Here is a 17,507-nt window from a genome sequence, read left to right on the forward strand (position 1 = left end):
TTTTCAGTCGCAAAAAGATTTTGCGGCTCATTTTTTTTTTTTTTTTTTTAAATTTGTTATAACCAAAGAAAGGAGAAAACCCACTCACACTCTAGCTCCTAGGGTGACTCGAACCCCCGACCTATTGGTTGGAGGGGAAGCGTCTTACCAACAGACTGCGCTTCATCGTCAGATTTTGCGGCTCATTAGATCTGAAGAGATCAGTTTTACTGGAATTTTTCAAAATAATAATATATAGGTTTTTTATTTTTTTTCAGTATACATATATATCCTGATTAAATTAATATTTTTTTACAACCAAGAATCGAAGCAACAACTACCACACGACGTACTTCTCCTAGCCAACCCCACCAAGATTTTGTAACACATTCTTCACTGCATATAGCCATGTGCATTTATTTCCTTTAATTTCTCTACACATAAAACATTCATTACACATAACCAAGGCACCTCTTTTCTCTTTCACCCAATTTTAACAAAATGAAGAAGAGGAAGAAAAAGAAGAAGAATAAGAAATAGCAGCAGCAGCAGCAGCTCCCAGAAATTCATCAAGTGCTCTCTCTCTTGCTCTCTGTCAATTGAAAAACCTCAAAGATCATCGCCACGGCTGTTGTCCCCACGGTAAAACTATTGATGATATCATTTTATACACGAAGTTTGCTGCCGCGGCCGCATAAAATAAGGGTGTGTCTTCCACTTGTAGTTCCAAGTTAATTAGTAGAGACTTTTATGTCTCATGATATAATATATTGGTTTTCTTGAATTTAGACATACAATATAACCTTATTTTTCATCGTTGAAACTATTGTCCGAGATATATATTAGTATTAGTTATTACCTGTCATTTTTGCACCTACAAATCTGTGTTTGTATTTCATTTGACGTGTTATTTCTCGGTATATTTACATAAAATCCCACTATATATATTTTACAAGAATTCTTATTAGAAGTTTTAGGAGTCGTCGATGATTAAGGAAATTAAATCTAGGAACAATTTTTATTGGTTTCTTTAAATCAAACTTACGTAAACAACCCTTACCTGTATACAGTAATAGTATAGAGCCCTAACAACAGCATCTGCACGGAAACATATAATCCTAATCGAATAACTCTCTCGAATTAATGAGAATAATGATTATATAATCAATTTTCTATGTTTAATTTGAAGATAAATAATGAATTTCTAGTTCTGCAATGGGTTATTGTGTTTCTAAACGTGTAAAGTGAATAAAATATCAGCTTGAGGAGTACTGTTGATTTAAACATTTTATAATTAAGTTTCAATATTTTATAAAATGTTTTAAAAGTGATACAGATCGAATTGCGAGAGACGAGAGTAGAGTGTATGAGTAATTATTTTTGTAAGAGTTTATTTTAATTTGCTGCATGAACTTTCAACGTATTTTGATTTAGCATCAATTTCGATTATTTTTTGTATATTCTGAATTTTGAAAAATTGTTTAATTATAGTCTAATCAAGTTGAAACTGCTGCAATAGTTGTTCTTTGTCGAAATTACACATAAAACGATGACACTACAAAATCAACCAACATGCATATTGAATAATGTATTTTATAATGAAAAAGATTTTCAACGATAGGTAGGTAGCCCATCATCAATGCAAACCAACAATGAGATTGGAATTCGTGCCCGATCAAAGTTAATTAGTGCATGCAGTGACAATTGGGTTGCCTAATGTGGAAATCTCATTTAACGTTGAAACATAAGGCTCTAGTTTAGTATGCGATCGATCATCATTTTAGGTGTAATTTTAACAAAGAACAATATAAAACAAATTAATTCTCAAAGTTCATGACAATCAAAAAAATAAATTGAAGTTGGGGCTATAAATTGAAATTTGTTGAAATAAAGTTCATACTATAAACTATAACGAATCCTTTTTGTAAACTGATAGTTACTTATAAGATCATGAAAAATTAAATTAGAATTGATTAACTTTTGTTTGAAAGCTTATTTTTTTTTAAAAAAAAATATTTGCTCAGGTAATTAACCATCCTCTAATTTTAGTTCCTCCTCATGTTTGGATAAAATTTATTTTAAAATAACTAGGCATATGTGTGTTGTCGTTCTCTGGTCCAAACAAAAACCTGTGCAGTAAGAGGTAATAAAAATATTAGTACGAAGTAGTTATCCGTATTAGACCGTACAGATACAATAATGTCATATTTAAATATAGTAGATGGTGTGCAGGAATAATTTCTCAATTATAATAAATTGGACAAGTATTAGTCTTTTGGCAAAAGGAATATTATTTCGAAGAATCATACTCCTCCCTCGAAAAGAAATCCACTATTTCCTACTTCAGATGTCTCAAACATTGAAAACCGGCCAACCTTATTTTTGTGAACAAAATATTAATTATTGTATACATAAATTAGTTAGCATTGCCATATGAAAATATTAGTATTATAAAAAAGTATTATATACTTCGCTTGAAAATCAATCCTGACAATCCATCAATCAAAATTTACAAATTAGATTGATTTCTAATTAACCAGGATAAAATTTTTAGTTGATATCCTCCCTCTCTTATTTTTTTCCCCCTCTAATTAACCAGGAGTATTTACCAACATGCATCTAGTATTGGTACTGATTCTATTTTATTTTATTTTTCCAAACCTTCAACAATTAAGAGTAACACATATATAGAATATTTAGAATCACTTACTATTTTAATTTTTTAACTCGATCGATTTTGTGTTAATTAGTATTTTCAAAAAAAAAGAAAGTTAAGAAGATACTATCAAATTTAAATATTGTATGATTGTGGACTCAAGTCTAAGACTTTTGACTTCAAACATTAACTACACTATTATATGAGATTGGATTGTATTTGATTCTTATTTATCGTAGTGTGTTATCGATCAATTAAAAATATGTTTTAGTTCTAGATTATTACACGATGCGAAATTCAAATTCAATTAATTCAGGAAATTATGCATTGTTCATAGTTCTTTCCTCCCAATTTAGAAGATTAGAAATTAGGGCATACTTAATTTTGAATTTTGTTACTTATTTAGATAAATGAAATAATTTCTTACGGAAATGCCTCGTAGCTATTGTTCGATATTTCATCTTCATAAGCTAACCTTGTCCAATCTATATAATATATAAAAGAGCAGTATAACAACTACTTTTTCTTACCAAAATTTCTCTCTCCTCACTTTTTTTTTATCCTCTTTTAAAATTCATAAACTTTGATTCGTAAAAAATATTCAATATGGATGTTAAATTAAAGATGATGACAAGATATTTAATTTGATGTAAAAATTATATAAAATAAATTTAAAATAAATAAGTTATTATAATTTAAAGTCACAATTTTTTTTTCTCTCTTCTCTCTCCTATCTTCTTTCTTTAAATGCTACGGTTCTTCATTTTTTTTTTCTATTTCATTCCTTTTTCTATTTTTATTTTATTTTTTTGTTAGAAATTATTTTTATTTATATTTTTTTCTATTATAAAAATTTAAGGCAACTAAAAAGATTAAACTTATATTTGTTCATTTTTATCAATTATAATAATTAATTGGTAGTTCAAAAATTGAAAATTCAAATGTTTTTAGATTCATGTGTTTATTGAGGTTATGTTGTTCATAACTTCGATTTTTGATTGAGATTTATGTTTGCATTTATTTATATTTAAATTATATTTAATATATGTATTTATTTATTTAAAATATCATTTAATTTCAACATTAGTCGTGCATCGCACGAGCGGGCATACTAGTTAACTTTAAAGAAGAGATAAAAGAAATTAATGTTATGGGTGAACGAGTTTAACTATATTTTTTTTATAAAATATTTATTTCGTGTAATTTAAACAATGATATCAAAATGAGTATTATTTATTTCAATTTTTTATATAAAAATCTTCTTATAATTAAATTTATAAAACTATAAATATTTTTTTACATAAAAACTATAAGTAAAATTGAGTAAAAATTTATGTGAAAATCCAAAAAGACTCAAAGTATTTTTTTTATTCAATGCCCTTCTTCAATTCATAAATAGATTATTGTCTTTTATTGAGCTTTTTCCGCATTCATAGTTCAAAATAATAATGCAGAAATTATACAAGAGCAGTAAATTAATTTGCTCGATACAAGTAGGTACGTTCCCACCAAGTATTTTTTAAGCCCACCTAATATTAATAAACCTCTTTTCGAATTTATGAAGAATTTATAACACATGCATATTAGATGAAGTAGCTGGCTCATTGTAGTATTTTTTTTTAGTCGAACTTTTAAAATATTTAAATTGAGCTAGTAAAAACAAAAAGTATCCACTAATATATATAAAAAATAACCATATTAATTAATTTACTTATGCAATTTACAACTGGAACTACTCTCGATTGTGAATTCGAGTTCTTATATGCTATAATTAACAACTCGAAATACTCTTAATCGTGAACTCGAGTCTTTATGCTATAATTCAAAAAATGTATGGTACATGGTAAGTTTCAAGGTATTATGCTTTCATAAATTTTTATATATGAGATGATTGTTATTTTTTGTTTAATATACATTTCGCAAATAAAATTATGCATGGTCTGCACTTTTGTATTAATTAAAGAGAGTATCTATTTGAAATATTGAGACCAATCTAGTTAAGCCAATTAAATTCCAAATTAAATAGCACGATGAAATCATCAAAACAATTTATGAAGCACGTTGAATCTAGTTAACTATGCTGTTGCGTCGTACTTGCGAGTTTAATTTTTGCATTGAATTATATACGCATTAGTATTTAAATCTTATGAAATATCTTTATCATCATGTTAATTTGTATTCTTATATTTTTACTTTTCAGAAAGAAACTCGACAAAGTATTCATAGATAATTTCTTTAATCACATAAAAGTCCACGATTCATCAAATCCTGCATGCTAACATCTTATATCCATGCATGAGTAGGTGTGTTTTTTTTTTTTTTTTTTGTTCCTTTTTTAAAGAAGATGAGTAATTAAGTGTTATAAATTGTTGTAGGAGAAAAAGAGGAAACCTTTGTCATTTGATTTGCGAGCTCTCTCGGTTTTTTATTTTTATTTTTGCCTTTTGTGATTTGTGGAAGGAAAATTGTGGTATTAATTAAATCCGAGACCTCTCCCTTTTATTGAGAAGAGATCTTCTTCTTCTTCTTCTTCTTCTTCTTCTTTTGAGATAGAATGCATTCTTTTTTGGCGAATATAGTTAAAACTGGGGAAAAAGAGAGAGAGAGAGAGAGAGAGAGAGAGAAGTGGCGAATATTGAAAAAGGAAGATAATCAACTAAGCATTAGGAAAGTAATTAACGGATACATCATCAAGATATACGCATGCAAGTTCAGGTTCACTAACATATGTGGACTTGAACTTTATTTATTTATAGATTTATATTACATCATGTAGATGGCCTAGCTGTTGCTTCATTGCCTATCACTCCTCTTCATATTCATCAACTCATTTCACTCTGCACAAAAAAATTGAAAATTATATATAATGATCATGATTACTATTAAATATTATAAAGCCAATACTCATCTTTATTTCAAAAAAAAAAAAAACAACAACAATTGAACAAGAAAGGAAGAAGAATTGCAAAGATAGTCGTAAAATACACGAATTTTGAACCGTTTCTGAATTTGTAATTACGTTTTAACCTTGCCATAATACATAAACTTCGATTTTTATTTTGTTGCAACTATAACATGATTCACATTTTAAAACAATTAAATATGAGGAGGGGAAATGTCTATATGGAGCCAGGGGGGATATACCAGGCATTTTTTATTTCATGTTTGCTCTTTTAAAATTATCACATTATTGATATAATAGCCTTCATAATCAAATACAATAGTAAGAAATATTATTTTTTTTAGCTCAAAGTTTAGAAAATATAGCCCCTATTCGCTCCTACATGCACATGTATGCATGTACCATATGTGGTTTCTCCACGTTGATTTTAGTTGGCCGAAAATATGAATGATGTTACAATTGCAAAAATAAAATAAAAAAAATTAAAATTAAATTTCGTGTATCAAGTGGTGAGACGTGTAATAGTCGTATAAAAACATAAAATGACCTAAGTTCGTGTATTTTAGAGCAATTAATATAATAATCAACACTTACTTTGAGCAGTCAGTGGAAGGGCTGATCTTGTAGGGAATGCTGACGCCGCACTGGCCGGGCAGGGCGGCGGCCTTGCCGTAGTCCACGCCGGAATACGAGCCGGCGAGGGATTTCAGGCAGCCGCAGACGCTCTGGCGATCGGGGGTGGTCTTGGCGGCGCTGTACAGCCCCTTGACCCCATTGCAGCAGCCTCCCATGGGGCCCTTGTTTGTCACGTATGGGACGCAAGGGTTCAGGTAAGAAACCACCGAGCCGCACCCGATCGCCGCCTCGCTCCGCGGTGCCACTGCCACCATCATCACGGCGGCGATGAGGAGCATGCTGATTGGCTTCATTATGGCAGCCATTGCTATAATTTTTGTTTTGTTTTTTGGTATGTGTAGAAGCACCTGAGTTACTATTTTTGTGTGTGAGTGAGTTTGTGTGTTTGACATGCATAAAATTATGTTTCTTTTTATAGAGACGATTTGGTGAAGTGTTGATTGAATTTGTGATGGGAATTTATGGTTGTAGTTTACAGTTAGGAAGATGAATTAATTTGTGCATGGCCCAATCATAATCTGGATTTGATGATGTTGTATTTTTTTTATACCACGTGTACGTACCACTAGATTAATTTCACGAAATTTTATTTATATATTATTCCAAATTTCGAGTTTTTTTTTTTTACTTGATCATTCATTAATTAAAAAGTTTCAAGCATATTGAACTTGCACAAGGAAGACTCTTATGCGTTGTTGGGTTTCCATTTGTGTTTTTTTTAACTAATGTGTGGTGTATATGTGAGTTTAGAGCACCAATTGAGTAATTCAAAAGGGTTATAGAAATTAATTTAATTAACTACTATGTTGATTAACTTTTATGTGTGTAATATAATATTCATATTTTAATTTGAAAATGCATAGTGTTTTTTGCTTATAACTAGTATAACAGGCTGAGTATCAGTGAAAATAATATTTTTAGTTCTTAATTAATCTCGAAAAATTAAAAGAAGTAATAATGATATGTTCTAATACAAAATACAAATAAAATATTCTCTCCGAAATTCGGTAGAGAGATCTAGAAAGGAATTGCAAGTCTAAAATTTGTGACACGTCGATCGGATTTGGTCTTGAGCTGCTGGCCTAATTAATAATGGAGACTATATTCATAATTTAAATTATATTTTCAAACACATGTCAACATATAATCTGTTGGGGGCTGTACAAATGGAGAACTGTCACATTCTTACTTTAATGGCCACAGCAGAAAATCTAGTTGCGCAATCAGTGATCATGTTCACTAATTAATCACCCTCTAATTTTTTTTGGTTTAATTTGTATATTATCCCACGTACATTAATTAATTACTCGTATATTATCTATATATAATTAAATAATTTACATTGAGGATAGGGATAAGATAGAAAGTTTTACAACATTTTACTATATATAGAGGGACAAAATTCATAGTATAAAAAATAAAACACTTATTCAAGAACAATTGGTATGCTTTCAAAAGGATATTATCACATTATAACGAACTAGATAAAATTAGTATCTGTTTGTTTCGAACTTTTCATATCTTTCCTTAAATTTCTATAAATTATTAAAATAGAGTAACCTATATATATATATATATAGAGATGCAAGAGTTTAATTTTTCATCTGTATATCAATTATGTATATATATATAATTTGGCATAACTACATTTAGTTGGATGCACGTAAGGTTGCATTAATTCGTTATTTCATCACATCGTATAATATATATAAATGGATTGATGTGTCAACTTTACCATACATAATAAAACCATTACACCAAACCTCTTATATGCTTGTCGGTATTATACACACAGAGCCAATTACCGAGTAAGTATAATTAATTGTGTTGTGTGTGTACAATTGTACAAAACTAAAATTAACAAGATTAGGTACACGAATTAATTCTAATTAAGGATAATAAATTGTAATTAAAATCGTTTGATTATATAAAAATTGTGTTTTATTACGATCACTCAGATCGACCTGATCACGTGATTTTTTTTAATGCTGAGTATATATATATGCCATATCTAATTAACTTGGGTAGTTCCATTTATTACGTATTTATTGATTTACATCTTTTTACCTACTCTGTGATGAAATTTAATCCAGCTTTTATGCGTCGCATGAAACAATTTGTATCTACATTCATCATGTATCGTATACTATTCATAATTTATTATCACTGGAAAAATCTTCGTACGTGCATGAAAATAACTTGTCACTGAATTATCTTGAGTAGATCAATAGTGCTGTTTTCTATGATAAATTATTAATGTACGACTGTTAAATTTTTCTTACATTACATCATCTCTTCGTAATATTTTTATACATTATTTTGATTCTAATATCTCATAAATTATTATTGTGATTATTAATTTATAAATTATATAAAAGTTAATTTATTTAAAGTTAAAGGAAAAATGAACAAATTTTTAGCTGGTTACTCACGTCATCATTGTGTATGAACAGTAACAAGTCATAGATATATGTATATGTACTCGTGAATTTTACAATTAATTTGCACATATATATTTTCAGTTATAAATTAATAACTAAAGCAAATGATACACTAGAAAATAATTATACATTCCTTCATATAAAAATCTGCCTAGTACGTACACTTTCTTAGCAACATCTCCACAAAGGAAAATTAAACATCATATTTTCTATACCAAACTCTTTTATTTACTTATTGTAATACACATATATATATATATAATTCCACTGCTGCCAGAAATCCATATTCTCCCTGTCCATAATCTCATCACTTCACCCTGCACACCAAAAATATATCGACGGATTAATTATTCCTATTTTATATCAAAATGAACACATTAAATATTAAATTAATAGAAATTTGAAATAATTGTAAAATTATCATCGAATATTATATATACTTTGAGCAATCAATGTCAGGGCTAATGACGTAGGGAACGTCGACGCCACATTCTTTAGGTAGTCCGGCGGCCTTGCCGTAGTCGACGCCGGGGTACGCGGTGGCCATGCTTTTCAGGCAGCCGCAGACGCTCTGACGATCCTCCGTCGTCGTGGCGCTCTCATGAAGAGCTTTGATTCCGTCGCAGCATTTCCCGATCGGACCCTTGCCGGTGACGTACGGCAGGCACGGCGTCAGCCGACTCACCACCGTGCCGCAAGTGATCGCCGCCTCGCTTCGCGGAGACACCGCCGCGATCAGCACGGCGGCGACGAGGAATATTGCAGAGAGTGGCTTCATGATTCCGGCCATTATATATTAATTAATTTATTGAGAAAGTTTTTGATGATGTAGAATATATATATACGATCGAGTTTGATATAGTTTGTGCTTGGGAATTCAATTTTATTGACATGTTTATATAGAGAATATTTTGATGCAAAGTTGGGAGAGTTGGATGTTTTGTTAAATTACGTATGTCATAATTATGTGATATTTATAATTTTATTATAATGTTTTAATTTATTGATGTGTGCTTATACTGGTTTGTGACGTTAATACATTACGTGCATGTTTATGCATATCCGTTTATGCATAGGTTCAGTTTTGTTCCCAAACATGTGACACTGTCGGGGTATACGTCTTAGTAATATGTAAAAAATATTTGAATAAATACAAAATAAATATTACTATAATTCATAATAATAATAATAAATTAAATATTATACTACATAATACTATATTTAAGTTTAATGTCTTAATTAATTTGGTTTAGAAAATTCAGATAAGTGCATGTGCTAAATATGAGAAGCTCATATATGTTACTCCACTAACTAACTACACATATGCATGCTCCCTAGCCCTTGAGATAACGTTCTTTGTACGTATACATGTGTGTATATATATTGAGTAACAATTTTTAAAAATTATTAAACTTATATTAGTTGATTAAAATGGGAATCAAAATAACAATGCAACATAATTCCAAAATTATGCATTTTTATTCTGCAAAAATAATATGTTTTGATAATTATATATACTTGAGCTAACAAAGACAAAGTCACGCAAGACTGAGGAAAATCAACCATTGATTTGTTTTAATTTAAGATTAAATTAAAACTTTAATGTATACTCTCATTGTGTGTAATAAATTCTAATTCGTAAGTAAAAAAACAAAAAAAAAATTAAACAAAAGAATAATAATTTTAAAAAGTTAAAAATTTGCAACAACGACCCAGTGGGGCTCTGGATCCATAATGCTTTGCAAAAAGCCCTTAGATTTCTGGATGAGGCCCAATATCTCTAGAATTTTAGGAACACGTTTCAGTTAAACTTTGTCCACAGCCCGCTATTTTGATGGACCATTTTCCCCCCATATAGCCCATTACTTAATACTAAAGCCCCTTATAGTAAAAACTGAAAAGTGTATATCCCCGATATTCTTCATAATATTAATACTAACAAATAAATACTCAATCGGATACACTAAAAATGGTCTGTATTCAATTTTGGACTGTTTCATTATAAGTGACACATTTTCATAAATGAAAAAATTTAACCTTAAAAAATGTGTAGTAAGCCCTACCACTTTTAATCAATTTAAACATTCTCCTTGGTTTTTGTGCCGAAAAGTTTTGAGCTACTTATACTGGTACAGAGAGAGTATAAAATGAAGCATCCGGTTAAAATTAAGCTCACTTATTTGGAGGTATGAGTAGAATTCTCATTTCTCACCCATATAAATCACATAAGGGTGCGTTCTCTTTGGTTGTAAATTTATCATAAGAAAATGAGGGATAAACAAAATTTAACCCTTTAAATCATTTCTTTCTTTTTCCACATTTCCTACTTGATCATTACTCATTCCTCATTTACACTACAAATGAGAGATAATATTATCCCTTCAAAAATGGTGTGATAATATTATCCCTCATTTGTAGTGTAAATGAGGAATGAGTAATGATCAAGTAGGAAATGTGGGAAAAGAAATAAAGGATTTAAAATATTAAATTTTGTTTATCTTTCATTTTTCCATGATAAATTTACAACCAAAGAGAACGCACCCTAACGCAATAACCGAAATAGGAAATGAAACCAAAATATATATCCAAATTAGACTAAAACCACGAGAAATCCAATCAAATCAAACTGAAACCTCAAAGTAATCAAATTTTGGATAATCCACGACGACATGTAAGCATCCGAATCTGGTGATCTTCTTCCAGAAGCCTCATTTCCGATTCTTTCAAAGACACCCAAGCTTCAATCCCTTCCTTATCTTTGGTATTCATCAACACAATAATATCCTCGAGCCTCCCTCCCGCCAAGCTCACCCAATCAGGCTTCCCCAATCCCAAGTCAACCTCGTAGTCCCCGAACTTGGACCAATCACTTATCCAAGCAACCTTGCACTCCCCGCCGCCGCCTCTCTCGTCCGCCGCCACGTAGCTCCCGACCAATGCCCACCTCCCGAACTCCCTGTCCGCCAGCAGCCGCGCGCAGTCGGCCACGCCGCCGGCCGCCGCGCCCCGCATCTCGGAGACCAGCCCGGGGAAATCCGCCTCCATCTCCCGGCTGCGGCCGGCGTCGAGCTCGAGGGTGGCGAAGGTGGCCCAGTTACCGCACGAGTGGTCCGGCACGGGCGGATGGGTCCGCCCGCGGACGTTGATCGCCTGAGCGACGATGCAGGGTCTGGATTCTCCGTGCTTGGCCCTGTCGGCGCGCAGGAGCGCCTGGATGAGGGCGGCGGACGCCGCCGCCACCCTGGACGGCGGTTTTGCGGAGGCGGGCATGCGGCGGCGGAGTTCCGATAGCGCGGTTTTGGTGAAAATGAAACGCCTGACGGATATGTTGTTGTTACGGGTTCTGGAGTCGTGAGTCTGTAGAGGAGGTAAGTTCTCGGAGGGGAAGTAGGAGGCGGAGTCAAAGACGGGGGTGATGGCGGCGCCGCCCCTGCCCCAGGCAGTGAGGAATATGCTCATTGAGCCGGCGTCGAAGATTCTGTGGGAGGCGCAGACGGCGACGGCCGTGCCTCCACACTGAAATCTGTTCAAAAATAAGTGTAAATGGAAGTTGCAAGTAATAAATTAAAAAGGGTTATTAGCGCCTAAATACATCAACTTTGGGGTTAGTTTGATTTTGCACATGAACTTTAAAAGGTGTAAAAAAATACATGAACTTTAATGTTGTAGCAATTTTATCACAAATTCAAATATTAGATATTTGAACTCCATAAAAATCTTACGATTTACGAGTTTAGAGATGTCTTATACGATATCTTTTACAAATGTCTTATACAATGTCATAAATTCATTTTTTTCTCAAATTAAAGATGACGTGGCAAGTCGAAATATCGACGTGTATTCAGTGGATGTTTTAAAAAAAATACATCATATAGGACATCTGTAAAAGATATCGTATAAGACATCTCTAAATTCGTAAATCGTAAGATTTTTATAGAGTTTGAATATCTAATATTTGAATTTGTGATAAAATTGCAACAACATTAAAGTTCATGTATTTTTTTACACCTTTCAAAGTTCATGTGCAAAATCAAACTACCCCCAAAGTTGGTGTATTTAAGAGCCAATAACCCAATTAAAAATGATATTGAATAATAAAAAATTAATTATATACTCTAATTGAATATACTGAATCCTAATTAATAATCATAAAATAATGGGACATACATATCATATATATATATATATGAGAATTTAATTTTGGGAAGAAACAGTATACCTCTCATAACTTGAATGATTGTAAGAAAGAGAAAAATACTAGAAAAAACAAAAATGAAGAAAACCTGTTGATTTGAATCGCTAGCATTGGATCCGTAGGCTCATCAGCTGCACCGATTTCCAAGGGGAGGAGGAGGTTGAGCTGCTCGACGTCGACCTCCCCGTCTATGAGCCGACTGAGTTGGCAATCGACTCGTGCCGTTGAATAGAGAGCTCCCTCGTCGTTGCATTCCACCATGCGCTTCTCCTTGTCGTATCTACCTGCTAGTGGGTAGAATCGGGTCAGGGTTCGACCCAGCGACTCTTCCAAACCACTCAGATTTATTAATCCTCGAGATCGATAGTAGAGGATGCGAACCACGAACATCGATGGATTCACCTCGTCCATCACCGATATCTTGTAGCTGCGGAGCTGCGGCGGAGTCGCCTTGCTAGGTTTAACCAGCTTTCGACTCACCACATGGATCTGCATTTTCTGATGTTTTTTGTGGAAATACATAAATGAATAATTATAGTCACTTACTTATTTAGTTTTAGACTTTTAAGGGGCGATTATTTTGCAAGACTGATGAGATCGATCTCAAGAATAAGATTTCTTCAATTCCATCAATGAGATATAAAAATCAAGTAAAATTAGCTCATCAGACGAGGGTTTTCTTCTCAATCCATTTAAGTAAACACTTGGCGTTATTATTTTTTGTCTATTAAGGTTAATCTTACAAATTAAGTAAGGTGATTGGCACAATTTTAAAATAACGTCGCTGCAATTATGACTGTGATAACATAGAGTTGTGAAAATAGAGGACCTTGTTAGGATCTGACTGTTCGAATTATAATTTACATTGAATATTTATTAAAACAATTTTTTTAGTTCAAGGTCAGCAATGCTTGATAGTTTTCTCAAATGCAAAGGCAAAACTAAATCCTTCAACATGTGATTATTGTCACAGAAAATTATTATTTCAGTTCAAATGAAAAAAAATGAGAAACCACATGTTTTCGAGTGCAGAATCTGCTGGGAATTATTATAAATAAATACCTGCTTTGGGCGTCGGAAGATAGAAAATATTTGCAGCTATTGCACTTGTAAGATTTTTCTTGTAATTTTTGGTTCGTAGAAGTGTGTGGGAAACCAGTAATATTTATATGAAAAACTCTTGATATTAAAATTGGCTGGATGCATACCACTCACCATTAATTTACATACCTAAAGCATCTTTCACCAATACTCATTTAATATGATATTATCCCTTGTAACAAGATTCCTTTAAGAGCATTTTACAAATTATAAAATAATTTTACAAATATGTTAATTCGTGTATCATTGTGTTAAGAGAATTTTACAAATATTAGACATATATTTATGAGGTAAGATCTATTTTTATTATTTTTCTAGAGTTTCCATAGATGGAGTCGAACAAATTTCGATTATAAATTTATAATAAGTTCAAATTACACCAATAACTTATTTTTATATTAAAATCAATGTGTAAGTTCTCGAAACTCAATAGATAATCACAATAGTTGTATTTATGGTTATAGTAAATAAAACTCTTTATATAACAGAGCGATACATCTAAATTTGATAGGTAAAAAATGATTTTACTATTCGTTCTAATCACAAAAATATAAAATAATTATATAAATTTATGTATATATTAGTTTTAAAAGGAATATAATATTATAAATGTATTTTTCTATAAAATTAATTAGTTTTAAATTAATATATTCAAAATCTTTAAGATGGAATGATTGTAAGTGTTCCCACAACAAAGCACGTTTTCTTTAATTCTAGTATTTGCGGTGTATCCATTTAACTCGTGTTTAGTGTTGTCACTCAGTTCAGCTTCTGCTTCGCTTCTCTCTCTATGCTCAGCTCTGCTCTCTTCAACTTCTAGGGCAAAAGCTTCAGCGATCGAGGTATCTTATTTAAATTCCGATCTATTTGGGGATTAATCTGGGATTTTGGTTGAGTATTCTATATTCTTTTCAAAATTTGTCTTCTTTGTTGTTTGGATTTTCTATTTATTTTCTCGAATTTCGTTAATTTTGTGATCGGTTGAGCAATTGGACGGAACGGACTTTGGAATTAATGAGATGTAGCTATGTTAGCACGAATTCTTGTGAAACGGAGTGAAGTTGGGAGCTACACAGTTTGGACACTGATTGATGGTAAAAAAAAAAAGAGACAATTTTTTGGTCTGTTTATACTCTGTTTCAAAAGATTGAACAGATTGTGAGCTAATTCATTGACGCTTTTGAATCCAACGATTCCAGCGTGTCGGAAAATAATGTTCATTGGTGTGTTCTTTTTTTCTATATTATTTTCTTTTTGGTTATTTAGTATTGAGAAATTTAAAGTTATTAAGAAACTTGTTTCTTTGTAGGAAACTGGACCATTTCTAGCGTATATTTACTGCTCATTTTAGTGAGAATCTTTAAAAAGTGATGTTTTTTCCACTTTTCATTTTCATTTGTTTATTTGGATTGTTATGTATTTGGTGGACGACTCAATTGCAGTTATAACTGACAACTCTTACTTATGTAACGTTTAAGTGGTGTATTTCTTGAGACCAAGGTTTATTTTGCTTGTTACTTTGTAGATTCAGCTTCTTCTTGGTGTTGTAAAGATGGTGGAGACACTTTTTGAAGATATATTTCGAATTGATGCGATAGACCCGGATGGAAAAAAGTTTGATAGGGGTATGATTCTTTGTTTTAATGCCCATCCCTTTTCCTGCTCTTATTCTAGTTTCTTCTTGTTTTTAGTGTGTATGTTGTATTTCTGGCCAAAGCCTTATGGTTCTTTAGAACTGTCAATAATCTCATGCAGAGTTATAGACGAGACAAAGTGGAACACGAACACCATTTTACACCGGTTTTTTCCCAACTTTACTTGTTGTTGCTATAGCAATGAAATATAACTGAATGTATGATTGCTTTCTGTTTGCCACACTTTGTGAAAATAAGTTCTGTTTTGTATTTGCCACATAGCAGTCACTTTGTGAAAATAAGCATTACTGAAATGTGACCTGTTGAGTTTTTTGACATGTTCCGACTCTTACATGTTGTTGGTTCTTCCTTAGTCTCTCGTATTTCTGCTAGGAGTGAGCAGTTTGACATGCTGATGCACCTTGATATCAACACTGAGATTTATCCTATGCGTGCTGGGGAGAAGTTCATGATGGTATTGGCATCCACTCTGAACTTGGACGGAACGCCCGATTCTGGCTACTACACTCCGGTAAAATATGATCTGATATGCTTTGATTTCACGAGCTTCTGCAATTCGTGGTGACTTAGGTTCTTTCTAGTTTGTTAATTAGCCGTAGGACAAACCAACTAGTTTAGGAAATAAATGTTTAGATACACAACACACTCATGCATTTATGTATGCTTCTAGTCTGATCTCAAAGTATTATTAGTGGCTATTCAAGTTTAACTTTACGAAAACTGTTGCGAGTATTGTCATGATATACAGTTTAGCTTTCACTTCGATCTTTGTGATTTGCCTTGGAATATACTGCCCCAAAACTTTGTGGCATTGAATGATTGACCACTCTTATTTGCTCTCGGATTTCAGGGTAACAAGAAATCGCTGGCAGATAAGTTCGACTATGTCATGCAAGGAAAACTGTACAGAATCTCCGAGGAATCTAGGGAGAAGCAAGTAAAAGCGTAAGTTTCCATACCTTGTCCTGCATCCATCTTAATCTATTTCTCCATATACTTATTGTCCTTAACTCGACTTCATTTTATGTTTAAGCGTTGTTCTCGTTTACTCAGGCTACTGTATTTGTCTCCAGGGATATATATGTCTCGTTCGGTGGACTTCTGATGATGCTGAAGGGGGACCCTTCCATTGCTGCTAGATTTGAGCTTGATCAGAAGCTGTTTATTCTAATTAGGAAGGTCTGAGTTAGAGATGTTAATCACCAAACAAAATACCTCGACTTCTAAATGTATGCTCTTGGCTAACTTGTCGACTAAATGTATCAGAAATTCTCAGTTAGAAACATCTGCTCTTAGCTAACTTGTTCCCTGCAGCGGATTGGCTCATTAACATCTTTTTGAGCTAACTTGTTACCTCATATTTTTCACATAAGCTCTTCGCATGCTGCACAGATTTGCTGACGCAGGAGATTTGGGGTTAGGATCTTTTCTCAATTGTGAAGTTTGTCAAAATTTAAACTTTTAATAAAGAACATTCAAAGATTGGGACTATAAATTGTAGGAAAAAATCCCCTGCTGTGCACAGCATGGTGATGTAGGGCTGGGAATCGGGTCGGGTTCGGGTACCCTACCCGAAAAAATCGGGTACCCGAACCCGAAAATCCCCTAAACCCTATACTCGACCCCGACCCCGAAATTGAAATCGGGTACCCTAATACCCGACTCGGGTATCCGAGTCGGGTATTCGGGTACCCTAAATTACCCGAGTCGACTCATTGAAAAATCAGACATTCCATCACAATAAACTAGAATACAGAAAACCAAATTCACAGTTCGAAGTTGAGGGCGGTGGCTGCCGAGGCCCCTGCTGTCCACGGCGGCGGCGACTTCGGGCGAGGCGGTTGCTGGCAGTCGACGGCGACTTCAGGACCACCAGCAACTCCGAGCGGCGGCGTTGCTTCAGCGGTGGCGACGTCGGCCGAATTTGAGAAAAACAGCGGCA

General features: G+C 33.0%; 4 protein-coding genes across 5 annotated transcripts; 1 reads left to right on the forward strand and 3 right to left on the reverse strand.

Annotated features, from left to right (window-relative positions):
- Positions 1 to 5,270: 5,270 nt before the first annotated feature.
- On the reverse strand, positions 5,271 to 6,688 carry LOC130991210 (non-specific lipid-transfer protein 2-like). Its single transcript, XM_057915312.1, has 2 exons — positions 6,132 to 6,688; positions 5,271 to 5,472 (listed from the first exon to the last, which is right to left on the reverse strand). The coding sequence occupies exons 1-2, from the start codon at positions 6,563 to 6,565 to the stop codon at positions 5,463 to 5,465; spliced, it is 444 nt and encodes a 147-aa protein (XP_057771295.1). The 5' UTR covers positions 6,566 to 6,688; the 3' UTR covers positions 5,271 to 5,462.
- Positions 6,689 to 8,721: 2,033 nt separating this feature from the next.
- Positions 8,722 to 9,472, reverse strand: LOC130991213 (non-specific lipid-transfer protein 1-like). The gene is made up of 2 exons (XM_057915315.1): positions 9,055 to 9,472; positions 8,722 to 8,931 (listed from the first exon to the last, which is right to left on the reverse strand). Exons 1-2 carry the CDS (start codon positions 9,402 to 9,404, stop codon positions 8,922 to 8,924), a joined length of 360 nt encoding a protein of 119 aa, XP_057771298.1. The 5' UTR covers positions 9,405 to 9,472; the 3' UTR covers positions 8,722 to 8,921.
- A 1,785-nt stretch (positions 9,473 to 11,257) lies between these two features.
- Positions 11,258 to 13,331, reverse strand: LOC130992999 (pelargonidin 3-O-(6-caffeoylglucoside) 5-O-(6-O-malonylglucoside) 4'''-malonyltransferase-like). Its single transcript, XM_057917719.1, has 2 exons — positions 12,898 to 13,331; positions 11,258 to 12,137 (listed from the first exon to the last, which is right to left on the reverse strand). Exons 1-2 carry the CDS (start codon positions 13,329 to 13,331, stop codon positions 11,258 to 11,260), a joined length of 1,314 nt encoding a protein of 437 aa, XP_057773702.1.
- A 1,232-nt stretch (positions 13,332 to 14,563) lies between these two features.
- Positions 14,564 to 16,850, forward strand: LOC130991211 (DNA-directed RNA polymerases II and V subunit 8A-like). 2 transcript variants are annotated; one of them, XM_057915313.1, is made up of 5 exons: positions 14,564 to 14,752; positions 15,436 to 15,535; positions 15,919 to 16,076; positions 16,416 to 16,510; positions 16,639 to 16,850. In XM_057915313.1, the coding sequence occupies exons 2-5, from the start codon at positions 15,463 to 15,465 to the stop codon at positions 16,748 to 16,750; spliced, it is 438 nt and encodes a 145-aa protein (XP_057771296.1). In that variant the 5' UTR covers positions 14,564 to 14,752; positions 15,436 to 15,462; the 3' UTR covers positions 16,751 to 16,850. The 2 variants fall into 2 exon arrangements, with proteins under 2 accessions (XP_057771296.1, XP_057771297.1); XM_057915314.1 differs by having other exon boundaries at positions 14,599 to 14,752; positions 15,442 to 15,535.
- The last annotated feature ends 657 nt before the right edge of the window (positions 16,851 to 17,507 follow it).

The sequence above is a fragment of the Salvia miltiorrhiza genome, chromosome 7 (assembly GCF_028751815.1).
Source record: "Salvia miltiorrhiza cultivar Shanhuang (shh) chromosome 7, IMPLAD_Smil_shh, whole genome shotgun sequence".
NCBI lineage: Eukaryota > Viridiplantae > Streptophyta > Magnoliopsida > Lamiales > Lamiaceae > Salvia > Salvia miltiorrhiza.

Bases quoted from the DNA above. Each gene is read 5' to 3' on its own strand.
- LOC130991211 (XM_057915313.1), top strand. From the start codon at position 15,463: ATGGTGGAGACACTTTTTGAAGATATATTTCGAATTGATGCGATAGAC. The intron at 16,077-16,415 runs GTAAAATATGAT...CTCGGATTTCAG, and splicing joins ATTCTGGCTACTACACTCCG to GGTAACAAGAAATCGCTGGC. The intron at 16,511-16,638 runs GTAAGTTTCCAT...ATTTGTCTCCAG, and splicing joins AGGGAGAAGCAAGTAAAAGC to GGATATATATGTCTCGTTCG.
- LOC130991210 (XM_057915312.1), bottom strand. From the start codon at position 6,565: ATGTCAAACACACAAACTCACTCACACACAAAAATAGTAACTCAGGTG.
- LOC130991213 (XM_057915315.1), bottom strand. From the start codon at position 9,404: ATGGCCGGAATCATGAAGCCACTCTCTGCAATATTCCTCGTCGCCGCC.
- LOC130992999 (XM_057917719.1), bottom strand. From the start codon at position 13,331: ATGTATTTCCACAAAAAACATCAGAAAATGCAGATCCATGTGGTGAGT. The intron at 12,138-12,897 runs GTTTTCTTCATT...ATTTTTGAACAG, and splicing joins CTAGCGATTCAAATCAACAG to ATTTCAGTGTGGAGGCACGG.